Genomic DNA, 14,538 nt, shown 5'->3' with positions numbered 1-14,538 from the left:
TCTCTCTGGGCTCTGCCCACTCTCTGAGCTCGACCCCCTCACCTCGCCTGGGGCAGAACTACAGCGGAAAGAGTCTCTGGACTCAATTTCCCATTCCTCAGGCTCCGAGGACATCGAAGTCCAGCACTCAGGCCATAAGATCCGACGGAACCGGAAGCTCACGGCCTCCTCCCTCAGCCTGGACACGGCCAGTTCCTCCCAGCTGTCTTGCAGCCTAAACTCTGATAGCTGCCTCCTCCAAGAGAATGGCTCCAAGAGTCCAGACCGTTCCGAGGAGCCCATGTCCTACAACTCCGACCTGGGGGCGGCCAATGCCGATGATTCAGACCCATCACTGCAAGAGTAAGTGCCCTCCCCCATTCCTTCTCCTCCCCCTTCCTTCCTTCTTCTCTTCCTCTTTCCCTATAGCATGTGATTGCCCGTGACTGAGCATTGACCCCTATGAGGGCATAAAGGAAAAGGGGACTGTCTTTCTTCCTCGGGGCCTCAAGTTGCTGGGCTCTGTAACTGGAGGCAACATGGGGCAGTGAGGAGAATGGATTTAGGGAGGGCTCAGAGCTGGATCAGGCTCCAGCTCTGCCCCTGGCTGATATTCAACAAGTTACTTCATTTCTCTGAGGCTTGGTATAAAATAGGGCCTCGAGAGAGGAGGAAACTAGTAGCTCAGAGTTAGATTTACAACTTCCAAAAGATGCAGTGAAGCATGGTGCATAAGGGCTCTCCTTCATGACCTCCCAGAAGGCCTCTGAAGGACGCAGAGCCAGAGCCAAGCCTGGAGGAGGCGGTGGACAAAAGGGGCCAAGCAGGTGTGTGGAGGAAGACTACAGGGAGCAATGAACTTGACTATAGAAGGGACCCTTGGCCGAGCTATCTCGTTTTAAAAATTTTTTTCTATTTGATTTTAGTTGACACACAATGTTATATTAGTCTCGTGTACAACATAGTGATTCACCATCTCTCTATTTTATACCATCCTCACCACAGCAGAGACTTCTCCATTCAGGCCCTTTTTAAATATTAATTTTTAATAGATTTATGGGGAAAAAAATCTATAGTGAAAAGTCTTTCCCACCCTTAAAATCATAATTATTAATTCCTTACATCTTTTTTTTTTAGTTTATTTTTTATTTTTGAGAGAGACAGACAGAATGAGCAGGGGAGGGACAGTGAGAAAGGGGAACAGATGATCTGAGGCAGGCTCTGTGCTGACAGCAGAGAGCCCAATGCAGGGCTGGAACTCACAAACCATGAGCTCATGAGCTAAGCCGAAGTCAGACTGAGCCACCCAGGTACCCCCTTTATATATCATTTTTGATGTTTCTAAATTCATCTAACAAATATGAATAGACAGAGTTTTTAAATGTCTTTTCTATTTCGTATCCCTGCCCCCTCCCCACAAAAGCTATTATAAATATACTGTGTAACATCTTGTTTTGGAAGAGATCATATCAGAGATTTTGTTTTGGAGTTTCATATCAGAATTTCTTCTCTTTTTTTTTCTTATGGCATGTGTTTCCATTATATATGGAATGTACTTTAGTCTATTTGACCAGCCCTGTATTTAATGGACATTGGAGTTCACTGTTTCTATAAATAACCTTGTGTATGTGGTCTTTTAATTCTGTGCAAGTATCTGTGTTCAGTGAATTCCCAGAAACAGAATTGCTGAGCCACAGGATAAATTAATCTGTAATTTTCATAGATGTTGCCTGTTTACACTCTGTCGGGAACGTGCCTGTCCCCCTCAGCCTTGTCAGCAGAAGGTTTTATCAAACTTTTGGATATTTGCCTATCTAATAGGTAGAACATGGTAAACTTTTTTTATTTTGAGAGAGAGCACGTGTGTGTGTGCATGAGTGGGGAAGGGGCAGAGAGAGAGAGGGAGAGAGAGAATCCCAAGCAGGCTCCTCGCTGTCAGTGCAGAGCCTGACGCAAAGCTTGATCCCTGGAACCATGAGATCATGACCTGAGCTGAAATCAAGAATTAGACGCTTAACTGACTGAGCCACCCAGGTGCCCCAAAAATGGTAAACTTTTATTAAGCGCTTCCTTCAACCAGACCCATGTTCCCTCAACAGGCATCTAGAACCTTCTTTTCTACCCCTCTGTGCTCCTGCCCTCTTGGTTCATTCAAGTCTTAACAGGTTTCCCAGCTGGGGTGGGAATAACACCAGATTGGGTGCCAGTACGGGCTGGCTTGCGCAGGATGTAGCTTCAAGCCCTGTCCTCCCCCTCACAAGTCCAGAAACGGCGGACCAGTTGCTGGGTCTGTAAGGTTGTTTCTTCGTCCGTAGAGCGGAGGCTGCCACATCGGGCTGGGAGTGAGTTGCGCACCGAACAGTATCTGGGCGATGGCTGATGCAGCTTCTGAGCAGCAGAATCCATTAGACAGAACTTTCAAACCTCAAACAGAAGAATTTAGGTGGAACATCCCGGAAGGGAGCAATCCCCACTCTATCGGCTAGGCCGATGGCATGACTTCGGTTCATTCACCTGTCTGAGCCCTTCCCTGTCTCTCCTCCTCCCACAGGCCAGCCCGCCAGCCCTCTATCATGTGCTTTGCTTTTTATCTTTCATGAGTCTTGTGACTGGAAAATTCCAGCTTAAGGTCGTTGAATCAGTGACCGTTCACCCTGTGTGGGAAGCGTCATCCTGGACATTGTGGGAGAAGTCGAGGGAAGAGGGTCAGGATGTACAGAGCAGCACGGGGCAGTGGTGCGCAGAACCAGCAGACACAGTGTGTGCAGGTGCACGGACGCACCGCCAGCACCGTCACGCTGCGCGCTGGCCTTGTATCTTTGCACATCCACACACACCAGCTCTTAGAGGGTATATCTGAGGGCGAAGATTCCATCAACCCTTAAGAGTTCGCTTATTTTTATTATATTACTTAAGTATTTGGGTTTTTTGTGTGTGTTTTTAAGTTTATTTTGTGAGAGAGAGAGAGCAGGGAGGAGGGGAAGAGATGGGGGAGAGAAAGAATCCAAAGTAGGGACTGACAGTGCGGAGGCTGACGTGGGGCTCGATCCCATGAACCATGAGATCATGACTTGAGCCGAAATCAAGAGTCAAACACTTAACTGACTCAGCCACCCATGTACCCCTAATTTATAGATGTTTTGATTTTACAGTTGTAAGAATTATAAGGTATTTATGTCTAATTTTAAGTTACAAATAAGTAACAGGGGCTACTGGGTGGCTCAGTCAGTTAAGCGTCCAACTCTTGATTTCGGCTCAGGTCATGATCTCACAGTTTGTGGGTTCAAGCCCTGTGTTGGGCTCCATGCTGACGCACAGAGGCTGCTTGGGATTCTCTCTCTCTCCCTCTCTCTGCCCCTCCCCCCCACATGCACCTGCACACATTCTCCCTCTCTCTCAAAATAAATGTAAAAAACAGTTTTTAAAAATCATCTACAAGTTAAACATGAAGTACAAAACATATAACATTCCAATGAAATGTATTAATGTTTTCCAGAAACTAAATTGCAGTTTGCCTTGTGAATAGAGGTTTGGCGCCCTGAATAGCTTCTTTTGTGTTGGTTGGGTCTGAATCACAGTGATCACTGAGAAGCACCACTAGGATCTGGTGGTCAGGAGTGTGGGCTCAGGAGCCATACTGCTGGAGTCTTCCGTTAACCAGCTCCACGACCTCGGGCAAGTTACTCAACTTTTCTGACCTTGATGTCCTCATCTGCAAAATGGGGATTAGAATGCTAGGGAGATTAAATGAGTTAAGGGATGCAAAGCACTTAGAGCAGTGCCAGTCACAGGAGGAGTGCTGAGATAGCTGGTGTCGTTAAAATTTTACTACTGGGTCCTTGTGACGTCAGTTCTCGTGCTACTGTCTATGTGTATTCAGCTGCAAATCCATGGTTAGTGACATTGGTCAGATGTTGTTGTCATGAGGCCTTCTCTTGGGGGGAATGGTTCCTCACATACGCAGCCCCCTTCTGTACCCTCATGAGCACCCCTGCCTGCCAGGTGGTGCCATGGACAATAACACGCTAGCCCATGTGCTCAGGCAAAGCACGGGCTCAGTCGCTTGGCGGGGGGGACTTTTTGAGGCGGTCATGCAGATTCTCCAGCCCGTGCTTTTATTTCACACCTACGCCTCTGCGTACACATAATACACGTGCGCATAATAATATGTATATTTTTTCAGACTGTCTTCTAGAAGAATCTTTACTGTTTTTGAATAGACCATTTTTGAAAAACACTGGCCCTGAGCCGGACAGAATTGGAAGGACTGGAACAGTTTCGTGGTTTCAGCCCTTGTGTTGCATTTCCTCCAACAGTTTTGAAAATTCTCTTTCCTTCAAAATCACATCTCTAGGGGCGCCTGGGTGGCTCAGTCGGTTAAGCATCCGACTTTCACTTAGGTCATAATCTCACGGTTCGTGGGTTCGAGCCCCGTGTCGGGCTCTGTGCTGACTGCCAGCTCAGAGCCTGGAGCCTGTTTCGGATTCTGTGTCTCCCTCTCTCACTGACCCTCCCCTGCTCACGCTGTCTCTCTCTCTCTCTCTCCTAGAAATAAATAAAACGTTAAAAAAAATTTTTTTTAAAAATCACATCTCTAGCACTTTCTTACACTTGATGCGCGTATCTCTTATTCTTTCTGGGTCCTGCCCACCACCTCTGGTTCTGGTGAGACTCTGTGAACTTGACCTTATCTTGACCGTGGTGTTGATTTGGTTGGAAACTTCTAATTTATCACACACGCTTCTTGCTGTTGGGAGGTGTTTCTTTATTCCAACACCCAGTCCACGCCGTCATTAAAATGTGTCTTACAGGGGCGCCTGGGTGGCCCTGTTGGTTGAGCATCTGACTTCGGCTCAGGTCATGATCCCTCAGTTCGTGGGTTCGGGCCCCATGTCGGGCTCTGTGCTGACAGCTCAGAGCCTGGAGCCTGCTTCTGATTCTCTGTCTCCCTCTCTTTCTTCCCCTCCCCCACAATCGATCTGTCTCCCTCTCTCAAATGTAAATAAACATTTAAAAATTTTTAAAAACATCTTACAGATGAGGATTCATTTATACTTGATAACCATTTTGGTAATGCTAGTGAATATTTCCATAATTCTCTTTCCTTTTTTATATTCACGAGTGTAGAGGCTAAGCGGTCTTCCCAACGGAGATAAGAACCACCGCAGTAACAGACTGAGGTTAATGTCTGTTGAGTACTTATTTTGTGCTAGACGCTCTGTAAGCATTTTGCCTGTATTATCTCATTCAGCCTTCAACACAGTCATAAAAGGTGGCTGCTGTCACCATGCCGGTTTTACAGGCAAAGGAATGAAGTCCATGAACTTCAGGAACCGACTGTGGGGCCACAGCAGGGTGCCAAGCAAAGCCGAGACTCTGGAGCCCCGCTCTTAATCAGTCACTACACCACCTCTTGGGACTCCACGAGGAGCTGGGACCTCACAGGAGACACCTATCAAAAATCTGCCTCCCTAGTTCATTTCAGAAAGTGGCCCCATTCTGTCACAGTGGTTTGAACACATGCAGTTGGGTTTTGGTTTTTTATTTTTTTTAATGTTTGCTTATTTTTGAGAGAGAGACAGAGACAGAGCACATGCAGGGAGGGGCAGAGAGGGAGGCACAGACTCTGAAGCAGGCTCCAGGCTCTGAGCTGTCAGCATGGAGCCCAACGCACGGCTCGAACTCACAAACTGCGAGATCATGATCTGAGCCGAAGTCGGATACTTAACTGATTGAGCCACCCAGACACCCCTGCAGTTGGGTTTTAAATGTCCTTCCTTCTCTAGCTGTGGAAACTACCCCTCTGTTTCCAGAACACTAGTGCCTCAGTGCCTGCTCGCTGCAAGCTGCGCTCTTGGATTCTCATTGGTCTGTGTTCAGAGTGAGGCTGAGAGCAAGAACCACCACCTACCAGCCTGCCCCCTATAACTGTTCCCCCAACACAGTGACAACACAGGGACACCTTCCACCTACTCGTTTGTTGAGATAGGATTCATATACCATAAAAGTCGCCATCTTAGGGTGCCCAGTTCAATAGCCTTTAGTATATTCACAAGGTTGTGCAATATCACTATGACATCGTTCAAGAACACTTTCATCACCTTTTACCCATTTCCCATTAGCTATGGATTGACCCATTCTGGACATTTACTATAAATGGAATCATACAATATGTGGCTTTTTGAGACTTCCTTCTTTCACCTAGTAGGTTTTCAAAGTTCCCCATGTAGCATGGGTCATGGCTGAATAATATTCCATTGTGTGGAAACACCACAATGTGCTTATCTTTTCATCAGTTAGTGGTCATTTGTTCTATTCCTACTTTTTGGCTATTATAAATAATATTGCCGTGAACATTCACACACAGGTTTTATGCAGATGTTGTCTTTTAATTCTCTTGGGTATATACCCAGAAGTTGAATTGCTGAGTCATATGGTAACTCTGTGTTTAACTTTAACTACCAAACTGCTCTCCACAGAGGCCGCACCATTTTATATTTCCACCAGCAGTGTGTAAGAGTTCCATTTTCTCTGCATCTTTGCCAACACTTGTTATTCTCTTTTTTTATTTTTTTAAAATTTTTAAATGTTTATTCATTTTAGAGACAAAGAGCATGAGTGAGGGAGAGGCAGAGAGAGTGGTTGACACAGAATCCGAAACAGGCTCCAGGCTCTGAGCCATCAGCACAGAGCCTGACGTGAGGCTCGAACCCACAAACTATGAGATCATGACCTGATCCAAAATCAGATGTTTAACCGACTGAGCCACCCAAGCGCCCCTGTGTCTTTTTATTATAGGCATTTTGATAGGCATAAAGTAGTATCTTTTTATGGCTTTGATTTGTATTTCACTACTGTCTAATGATATTGAGCATCTTTTTATGTACTTTCCATCTGTATACCTTTAGAGAAATGTCCTTGCAAATCCTTTGCTCATTTTTCAATCAGATTATTTGTTCTTATATTATTGAATTGTAAGAGCTCTGTATATTCTGGATACTAGACCCTTATCAGAGATGTGATGATACTTGGATATAAGATGTGCAGATTTTCTTCCTGCTCTATGGGTTATCTTTTTACTTTCTTGATAGTATCCTTTTGAAGCACAGAAGCATTTAGTGTTGATAAAATCCAACTTACCTATTTTTTATCGTTTGCTTATTTGTTGGATGTGATATAAGAAACCTTTGCCTGATCCAAAGACTTATACCTGTTATCTTCTAAGAGTTTTATAGTTTTAGCTCTTACTTTTAGGTCTTTGATCCATTTTGAGTTCATTTTTTTATATGGTGTTGAGGTAGGGATCCAACTGTATTCTTTTGCATGGGACTATTCATGTATCCCAGCTCCATTTGTTGAAAACAGGATTCTTTCCCCACTGAAATGTCTTGGGTTGGAAACCAGTTGCCCATGAATGTATGGGTTGGTCACCAGTGCTTGACTAGCATGTCTTGAAATGTTGTTTGGGGTTAGGATGTTGTAGATATGAGCACAGCTCAGCGAGAATCCATTAAGGTAGAAACTTGAGTTCTAGATCTTCATTTCCATAAGCCCACATCAAGGGGAGTTTGGCATGTCTTCTGACCCAGACTAAGCCATTAGGGCAGATACGTGCAATCTCTTGGGCCCCAAATTGCTTTGTTGTTGTATGAATCTGCATTTGCCCATGACATACAATGTTGATTCCTAAGCAGAGGAGGAGACAGCAAATAGGTTTACTTTAGAAACAGAATGTGGATTCTCAGAAGCCTCAGGAGAAGGGGCAGCCACCAGCCAGTGCACATTTTAGAAGGCCCAGAAGTATGTGTGTGTGTGTGTGTGTGTGTGTGTGTGTCTATACACAAAGACAGTAACCCTGGCTCCCCGTAGTCCTTGAAGCACCCCTGAGGGTCAGGAAGAGCCAGTCCCATGGAGGAGTGAGCAGGGACACACCCCACGTATACTTGCGGACACACTCCTACACCCTGTGTACGCTGCTCTCTGGCAGCAGCTGCTGGGGACGAGAGGCATCTCTGACCCCATATGCCGTCCATCTCTGCGGTGGACCAGCACTCGCACCTCATCCCATCCCTGCTGCCTGGAGACTGTTCCAGGAACAGAGTGGGCCCCCACGTCACCGAAGTCCGTGTCCCAGAAGTGGGTTCTTGGTGCCTCAGCTTCTTGTGCTGTTGGGGGGCACCCACTCTGAGACACCGTTCCCCGAGGCTCTCCCACAGCAGCTTGAGGAAATGGTGGCTCACCCAGCTGCTCGCTGGGCCGAGTGACCTCTCCAGGCCCACGGTAGCCTGGTCAGAAAGCAGAAGCAAGGGGCGATCCCAGGCCCCACGACTCCCTCAGCCGCCCACTCTGCCTCAGTCCCGGCGGGAGACACCCTCTGTGAGGAGTGTCTGGGGAAGGCCCTGTGCAAGCAGAGGAGTGCAGTGGCTGACGAGGACGTTTTGCTTCTGAAACCCCAAAACAGCCCTTTTGCAATCTTACCGCCACCCCGAGAGCCTTGGGCATTCCAGCTGACAACTTGTCACACAGGTTTCTTTGTTTAAAAACTTCCAGGGTATTGTCGGAATTCAGCAAAGCCCAGGTAAACGCTGTGCCAACCAACGGACTGAGTGCGCTAAGTGGAGAACTGGAGATTCCCACGGGGCGGGCCTCACTGTCCCTCCCCGGCCTGGAGGCCAGCGGCCCTTCTGGTGTGCCTGCAGGGCCCCTCCCGGGCCAAGCATCGTCTGAGACTCAAGATGGGGGCCGCAAGCCGCAGCCGCCTCCCCTGGCACCTGGCGCCCTGGGCTTGCCGCAGGTGGACACTGCCGAAGCTGTCCCCTCGGTGAGTGTTTTAGGCCCGCGGCTTTCCAGTCCCATGAGAGAGACAGCCACCAGAGCAGTCAGGCTGGGCAGTGGCCAGCAGGAGCCCCCGGAGGATGATGGAGCCACACGGAGCCCCAGGGTGTCCTCGCCCACCAGCCCGGTGAGTGACGTAAGCTTTTCGGGGGGAGGTCTTGGGGAAGCGTCTCAGAGCTGGTGCAGGGGTGTCCCCAGCAGCCACCCCAAGCAGCCTCCGCCTTGTCTCCATTAGCCCTTCATGTCTATGGTGGAGAGAAGCCAGGCCCAGGGCCAGTCCTTTCCCAGGGGTCTCTTTTGCGTCACATCGACCCCGTAGACAAGGTCATTCTCATCTGACTGTAGACCCTGCGCCTCACCACCGCCACTTACCAGCCTAAGGCCTCAGGCAAGGCACTTCGCCTCACTGAACCTTGGTTTCCTCCTCAGCTCTTGTTATTATTAAATTCAGATTTTTATAAAATACCAGACTTTCAGAATGCTCATCTTGCACCATGAACCAGATTTAGAACAGCACCATCCAGTATGGTAACCACTAGCCACACGTGGCTGCTGAATGAGCGTTTGAAATGTGGTTAGTCCAAATTGAGATAAGCTATGTAAGTTAAATACCAGATCTTGAAGGTTTCATCTGGAAAAAAAAAAAAAGAAAAAGAAAAGGAATGTGAAATGTCTCCATGATTTTTTTTTTATTGATTACATGTTACAGTGAAAATATCCTTGATATTGGGTTAAATATATTATGAAAATTACTTGCACGTGTTTCTTTCTCCATTTAAAAAATGTGGCTAGCAGGACATTTAAAATGATACCTGCGACTAGAATTCTAATTCTGTTGGGCAGTGCGGTTCTAGAATAGGCCAGTCTGCCTGTTTTCCCAAGCAGCTACTCCACTTTATGTTCCCACCAGCAGTGTATTCTACATCCTCACCAGCTGTTCTTATTGCTTTTTAAAAATTGTTATTATAGCTAGCCTAGGGCACTAGCAGTATGTCATTATGGTTTTGATTTGCATTTCTTTAATGATGTCAAGCATCATCTTTTTTGTGTGACTTTTGGCCATTTGCAGATCTGCTTTGAAGAAATGTCTATTCAGAAGCTTGGCCCATTTTTATTTTATTTTTTTTATTTATTTTTCATTTATTTATTTTGAGAGAGTGTGCGAGCATGAGTTGGGGAATGGCAGAGAGAGAGAGAGAGAATGCGAGCTGGGGAGTGGCAGAGAAAGGAGAGAGTCCCAAGCAGGCCTCTTGGTGCCACCACAGAGCCTGGTACAGGGCTCCAACTCACAAACTGTGAGATCGTGACCTGAGCCAAAACCAAGAGTCAGACGCTTAACCCACTGAGCCATCCAGGTGTCCCTTGGCCCATTTTTAAATTGGACTCTTTGTCTTTTTATTATTAAGTTATAATAGTTCTTTATATATTCTGGATTATATACCTTTATTAGATATATAATTAGCAACTATTTCCTATTTCCTCCCATCCTGTGAGTTGTCGTTTCACTTTCTTGGTAGTAACATTTACAGCATAAATGTTTTCAATTTTGATACAGTCCAATTTGCCTATTTTTTTCTTTTGTCATTTGTGCTTTTTGTGTCCTGTTTATACCCATTTCCTAGCCCAAGGTCACAAAGATTTATGTGTTCTTCTAAAAAATTTATAGTTTTAGCTCTTATATTTAGATCTGTGATCCATTTTGATTTTTGTATATGCTATAAGGATGAGGCCCAGCTTGATTCTTTTGCATATTGATGTACAGTGGTACCGGCACCATTTGTTAAAAAGACTGTTATTTCTGGGCGCCTGGGTGGTTCAGTCGGTTAAGTGTCCAGCTTCAGCTCAGGTCATAAACTTGTGGTTCGTGAGTTTGAGCTCTGCATTGGGCTCTGTGCTGACAGCTCAGAGCCTGGAGCCTGCTTCAGAGTCTGTGTCTCCCTTTCTCTCTGCCCCTCCCCTGTGTGCGCTCTCCCTCTCTCTCTCTCTCTCTTTCTCAAAAATGAAAATTTTTTAAAATTTACCAAAAAAACAGACTATTATTTCCCCCTTTAGAAAGTTTTCAAGGAATGATGTAAAGTGATCCTCATTATACCTGTCAGTGAGTAATTTTATATATGATCTACACTCCATGACCACCATCCAGATGGAAATAGAGAACATTTCCAGCCCGCCAGAAGGCTCTCTCATGCCTCCTTCCATTGTCCCCTCCAAAGGGAGCCTGTATTCTGACTTCCAGCACCATAGATTAATTTTTCCTCCTGTTGAACTTCATTCATATGAATGGAACTGTACAATATATACTCTTTTGCTTCTTTCACTGAGTATTATGTCTGTGTGGTCCACCCGTACATATGGCACGAGGCTCTCATTTGTTCTTTTCCATTGTTCTGGAGTATTCCATTGTAAGAATCTATCACGGCGCATCTATCCATTCTCCTAACAGACATTTGGATTGTTTCCAGGTTTGGGCTATTCTGATGAAAGCTGATGTAAACATTCTTATATTTGCATTTAGGTGAACCTCTGCACTCATTTCTGGGGGTTTATATCTAGGAGTGGAATTGCCAGGCCATTGGGAAGGCGTATGTTTACCTTTAGGAGATACTGCCGAGCGGTTTTCTAACAGTGCTTGCACTGACTTGTACTCACATTAGCAATATGTGAGCATGTTCACTGCTGTCTTTATCCTAGCCAGTGGGGTCACCAGTCTTTTTAATTTTAGCCACTTTAATAGATATGTAGTGGAATCTCACTGTGGTTTTAAGTCTATGGTTTGCCTTTTTTTTTTTTTTTAAATGTTTATTTACTTTGAGAGAGAGCGTGTACGCTCGTGCATATGCAGAAAAAGAGGGAGAGAAGGGCCTGGGTGGCTCAGTCACTTAAGCGTCTGACTTCGACTCGGGTCATGATCTCATGGTTCATGAGTTCAAGGCCCACATCCCATTTGCCTGCTTTACTTCGCTTATTTTCTGTCTCTGGACTGGAATACCAGCTCCATGACATGGAAGAGCATTTCTGTTCCCTTCTGTAATGTCAGCTTTGAGCACTGTATCTGGGTCAGTGAGCTCGTAATTAAAAGTTCCCGAAGTCTCAGAGACTCTCAGGATGCCAGCTTGGGAGTCTACACTGAGAAGTACACTGTCAAGTGCACGGGGTGTGCAGGTGGGTCTGGCCAGGGCAGGCTCTGCCCCCCCGCCCCCCTTTGGCCCCAGGGGACTCAGGCTGCTGAGAGGCCACAGGACGCAGTCATCCCTCCTGCAGCCCCTGGCGCTCCTGCGCGGCCCACCCGCCTGCACTTGCCTGGTGGACGCCAGGCCTCTGGACAAGGTAGTGCTCCACCCTGTGTGTCACCTCTGTGTTTCTCATCTTTCTGTGCTTCTGTCACTTAGTCACTGCCATTTATTTGACACTTTGGCGGCTTGGGGTGGACAGTGAGGCCGAGTAGAGGGTGTTTACTGTCAAGTTGTATAACCATGAGAGCCATTCAGTCTTTCTTTTATAAAACCCCATTATTTTAAATTCCTTCACCACAGAGGCCTTGTTCTGGGCCAAGCACCATACTTGGTATAGTGATGGAACAGGACAGACAAGGGCCCTGCTCCTTGGGGACAGACAGTGGAGTAGGCAAGTCATTCCCCACGTCATGATTACACTGGTGACAAGTGCCGGGGAGGAAAGGGGCTGGGAGTTGGGGAGCTAAGGGGACTTTTACTTGCGGAATCTGGGGGGCTGTGAACTGATGGCTCAGTTTCACTCCAGAGGGTGGTCTGGATTCTAAGACTTCATCCGATGAAGGTGGCATTCCTCTGTTGTGGGCCCCTCGTGGCAGGTGCTGCTCGGGCTTAGACCCGTGGTCTGTGGTGGTTTCCTCCACTGTTAAGGTGGCAGGGAACTGGCCAGACTTGGGGCCTTGATGACCAGAAGGTAGGAAGGAAGGTGGTAGGAACGAGGAGGGAGAAGGGCAACAGTGGTGTACTCTCCCCCCCCCAACTCCACCCCCCGCTTCGTGACGGGGGGCCCCGGCTGGGGCACAGCCACAGGGCTCCGTCCAGGCCTGTGCACAGTAGCTGCAGGACCCAGTGTTCCCACTGTTTTTCTCTGTTGCCTGAGAGAACAAAAAGATTTTTCCTGGACTGTCGTTTCCTGGTGGCTGACTTGTGGCCACCGGACCGTGTCTAAGCATTTCCCAGGAGTCTCCCTCGCCTCCTCAGAGAGAGAAGCCCTCACCAGTCAACATGTATCACCTCCCAATTCACATTTGTCTCCTTCCTTCCATTCCCCTGCCCCGCCCTTGTTATTTTATGCCAAAGACATTTGATAGCCAAGTTTATTCTCTCATCTGTAAAGAATGGCCATTGCATACAGCTTGGTAGGTGCCAGGTAGGGTAAGCAAAGAATGCTGTGGGAGCCCTGAGGGGTCCCCAACCCAGCTAGGCAGTAGGAGAGTAGTCAGGAAAGCTTCTGGGAGGAGGTGATGGATGACCCCTGAGCTGAGTCTTAAGGAATAGTAGTTTCTCCCATTGGAGCCATTAGCAGGGGCTGGGAGGCCACAGGACTCCCCACGTGTGCGCGCCAAGCTCTGTGAGGCTCCCCCTGCCCATTTCCCTCGGGGAGCTCCCTGGGTCTCTATGGCCTGAGCAGGCTTTGTTCAGAATCCGGTGCTGCAGATGGTTCCCAAGCAGCCACCCTGATTGACACATTGTCCTGTCACGGACAGAAGGAACCACCTGCTAATTCTAAGGATTTTCAGGGCAAGCCCCGGAGCCAAGCTTCGTGAGGCCGCCATACCCCTGACTCAGAGCTCTCTACTCTCGGCTTGAGGAGCCATCAGGCATCCAAACGGATTAAACTGTCTAAACCAACCCTTCTAGGCCATACTCCCCTTCCTTGTCTACGGGAGCAGGGAGGGCAATCTCATTGAGGGGTCGGAAATAGCAGCTTCAGGGTGAGGTTGGTGACACCTAACAAAATTGCTGGGCTGGGCCCACCCCTTATGTGAGTCATTTCCTCTGTGTAGACAGCCACTTGCGGCAGTCCAACCAGCTTCTTGCCTCTGCTCATCTGCGCTTAGGCACAGAAAGGTAGGGAGTAGTTGAAATGGGGAGAAAAGAAGCTAAAATCCATTCCCACAATCCTGTGACCCCAGACCCACCCCCCTTCTCCCACCAGTGAGCAGCTTCAGTCTCAGCAGCAGAAGGGAAGCTCTCTCGCATTCTCTCTCTCTCTCTCTCAAAAATAAATAAACATTACAAAAACCTTTTAATGGGCACAGAATTCAAATAGACATTTCTCCAAAGAAGATCTACCGGTGTCCACTGAGCACATGAAAAGATGCTCGGTATCATTGTCCTTAGACAATGCACCGGGGACATTGCAAACCCAAACCACAAGATGGTACTTCCCCACATGAGGATGGCTATAATCAAACAGACAGGTGATAAAAATGTTGGAGAGGATGTGGAGAAATTGGAATCCCCAGACGCGGTGGGAATGTAAAGTGGTGGAGCCACTTGGGAACACAGTTTGGAAATTCCTCAGAAAGTTAGACATAGTTACCAAATGGCCCATTGGTTCCACTCAATAGGCATGTTCCCAAGGGAAGGGAATACATACGTCCACACAGAAATGTGTACATGAATGTTCATAGCAGCATTATTCATAATTGCCCCAAAGCAGAAACAATCCAGGTACCCATCAGCTGATGAGTGGACAAACCACTCTGTA

At 47.3% G+C, this 14,538-nt stretch overlaps 1 protein-coding gene across 1 annotated transcript in view; it reads left to right on the top strand.

Moving 5' to 3' along the window:
* Positions 1-4: 4 nt before the first annotated feature.
* The window catches only part of PLEKHM1 (pleckstrin homology and RUN domain containing M1), a gene marked incomplete at its 5' end in the record, with an annotated part of 33,483 nt that continues 18,949 nt past the window's right edge, over positions 5-14,538 (top strand). The window contains 2 exons of the mRNA XM_077747790.1: positions 5-342; positions 8,530-8,941. Of these exons, the coding sequence (XP_077603916.1) occupies positions 5-342; positions 8,530-8,941 (750 nt within the window). The remainder of the gene's footprint in view (positions 343-8,529; positions 8,942-14,538) is intronic.

This window comes from Crocuta crocuta, unplaced genomic scaffold (genome assembly GCF_008692635.1).
Source record: "Crocuta crocuta isolate KB4526 unplaced genomic scaffold, BGI_CrCroc_1.0 scaffold289, whole genome shotgun sequence".
NCBI lineage: Eukaryota > Metazoa > Chordata > Mammalia > Carnivora > Hyaenidae > Crocuta > Crocuta crocuta.
The sequence above is the reverse complement of the archived record's forward strand: the minus strand, read 5'-3'. Positions and strand labels throughout refer to the sequence as shown.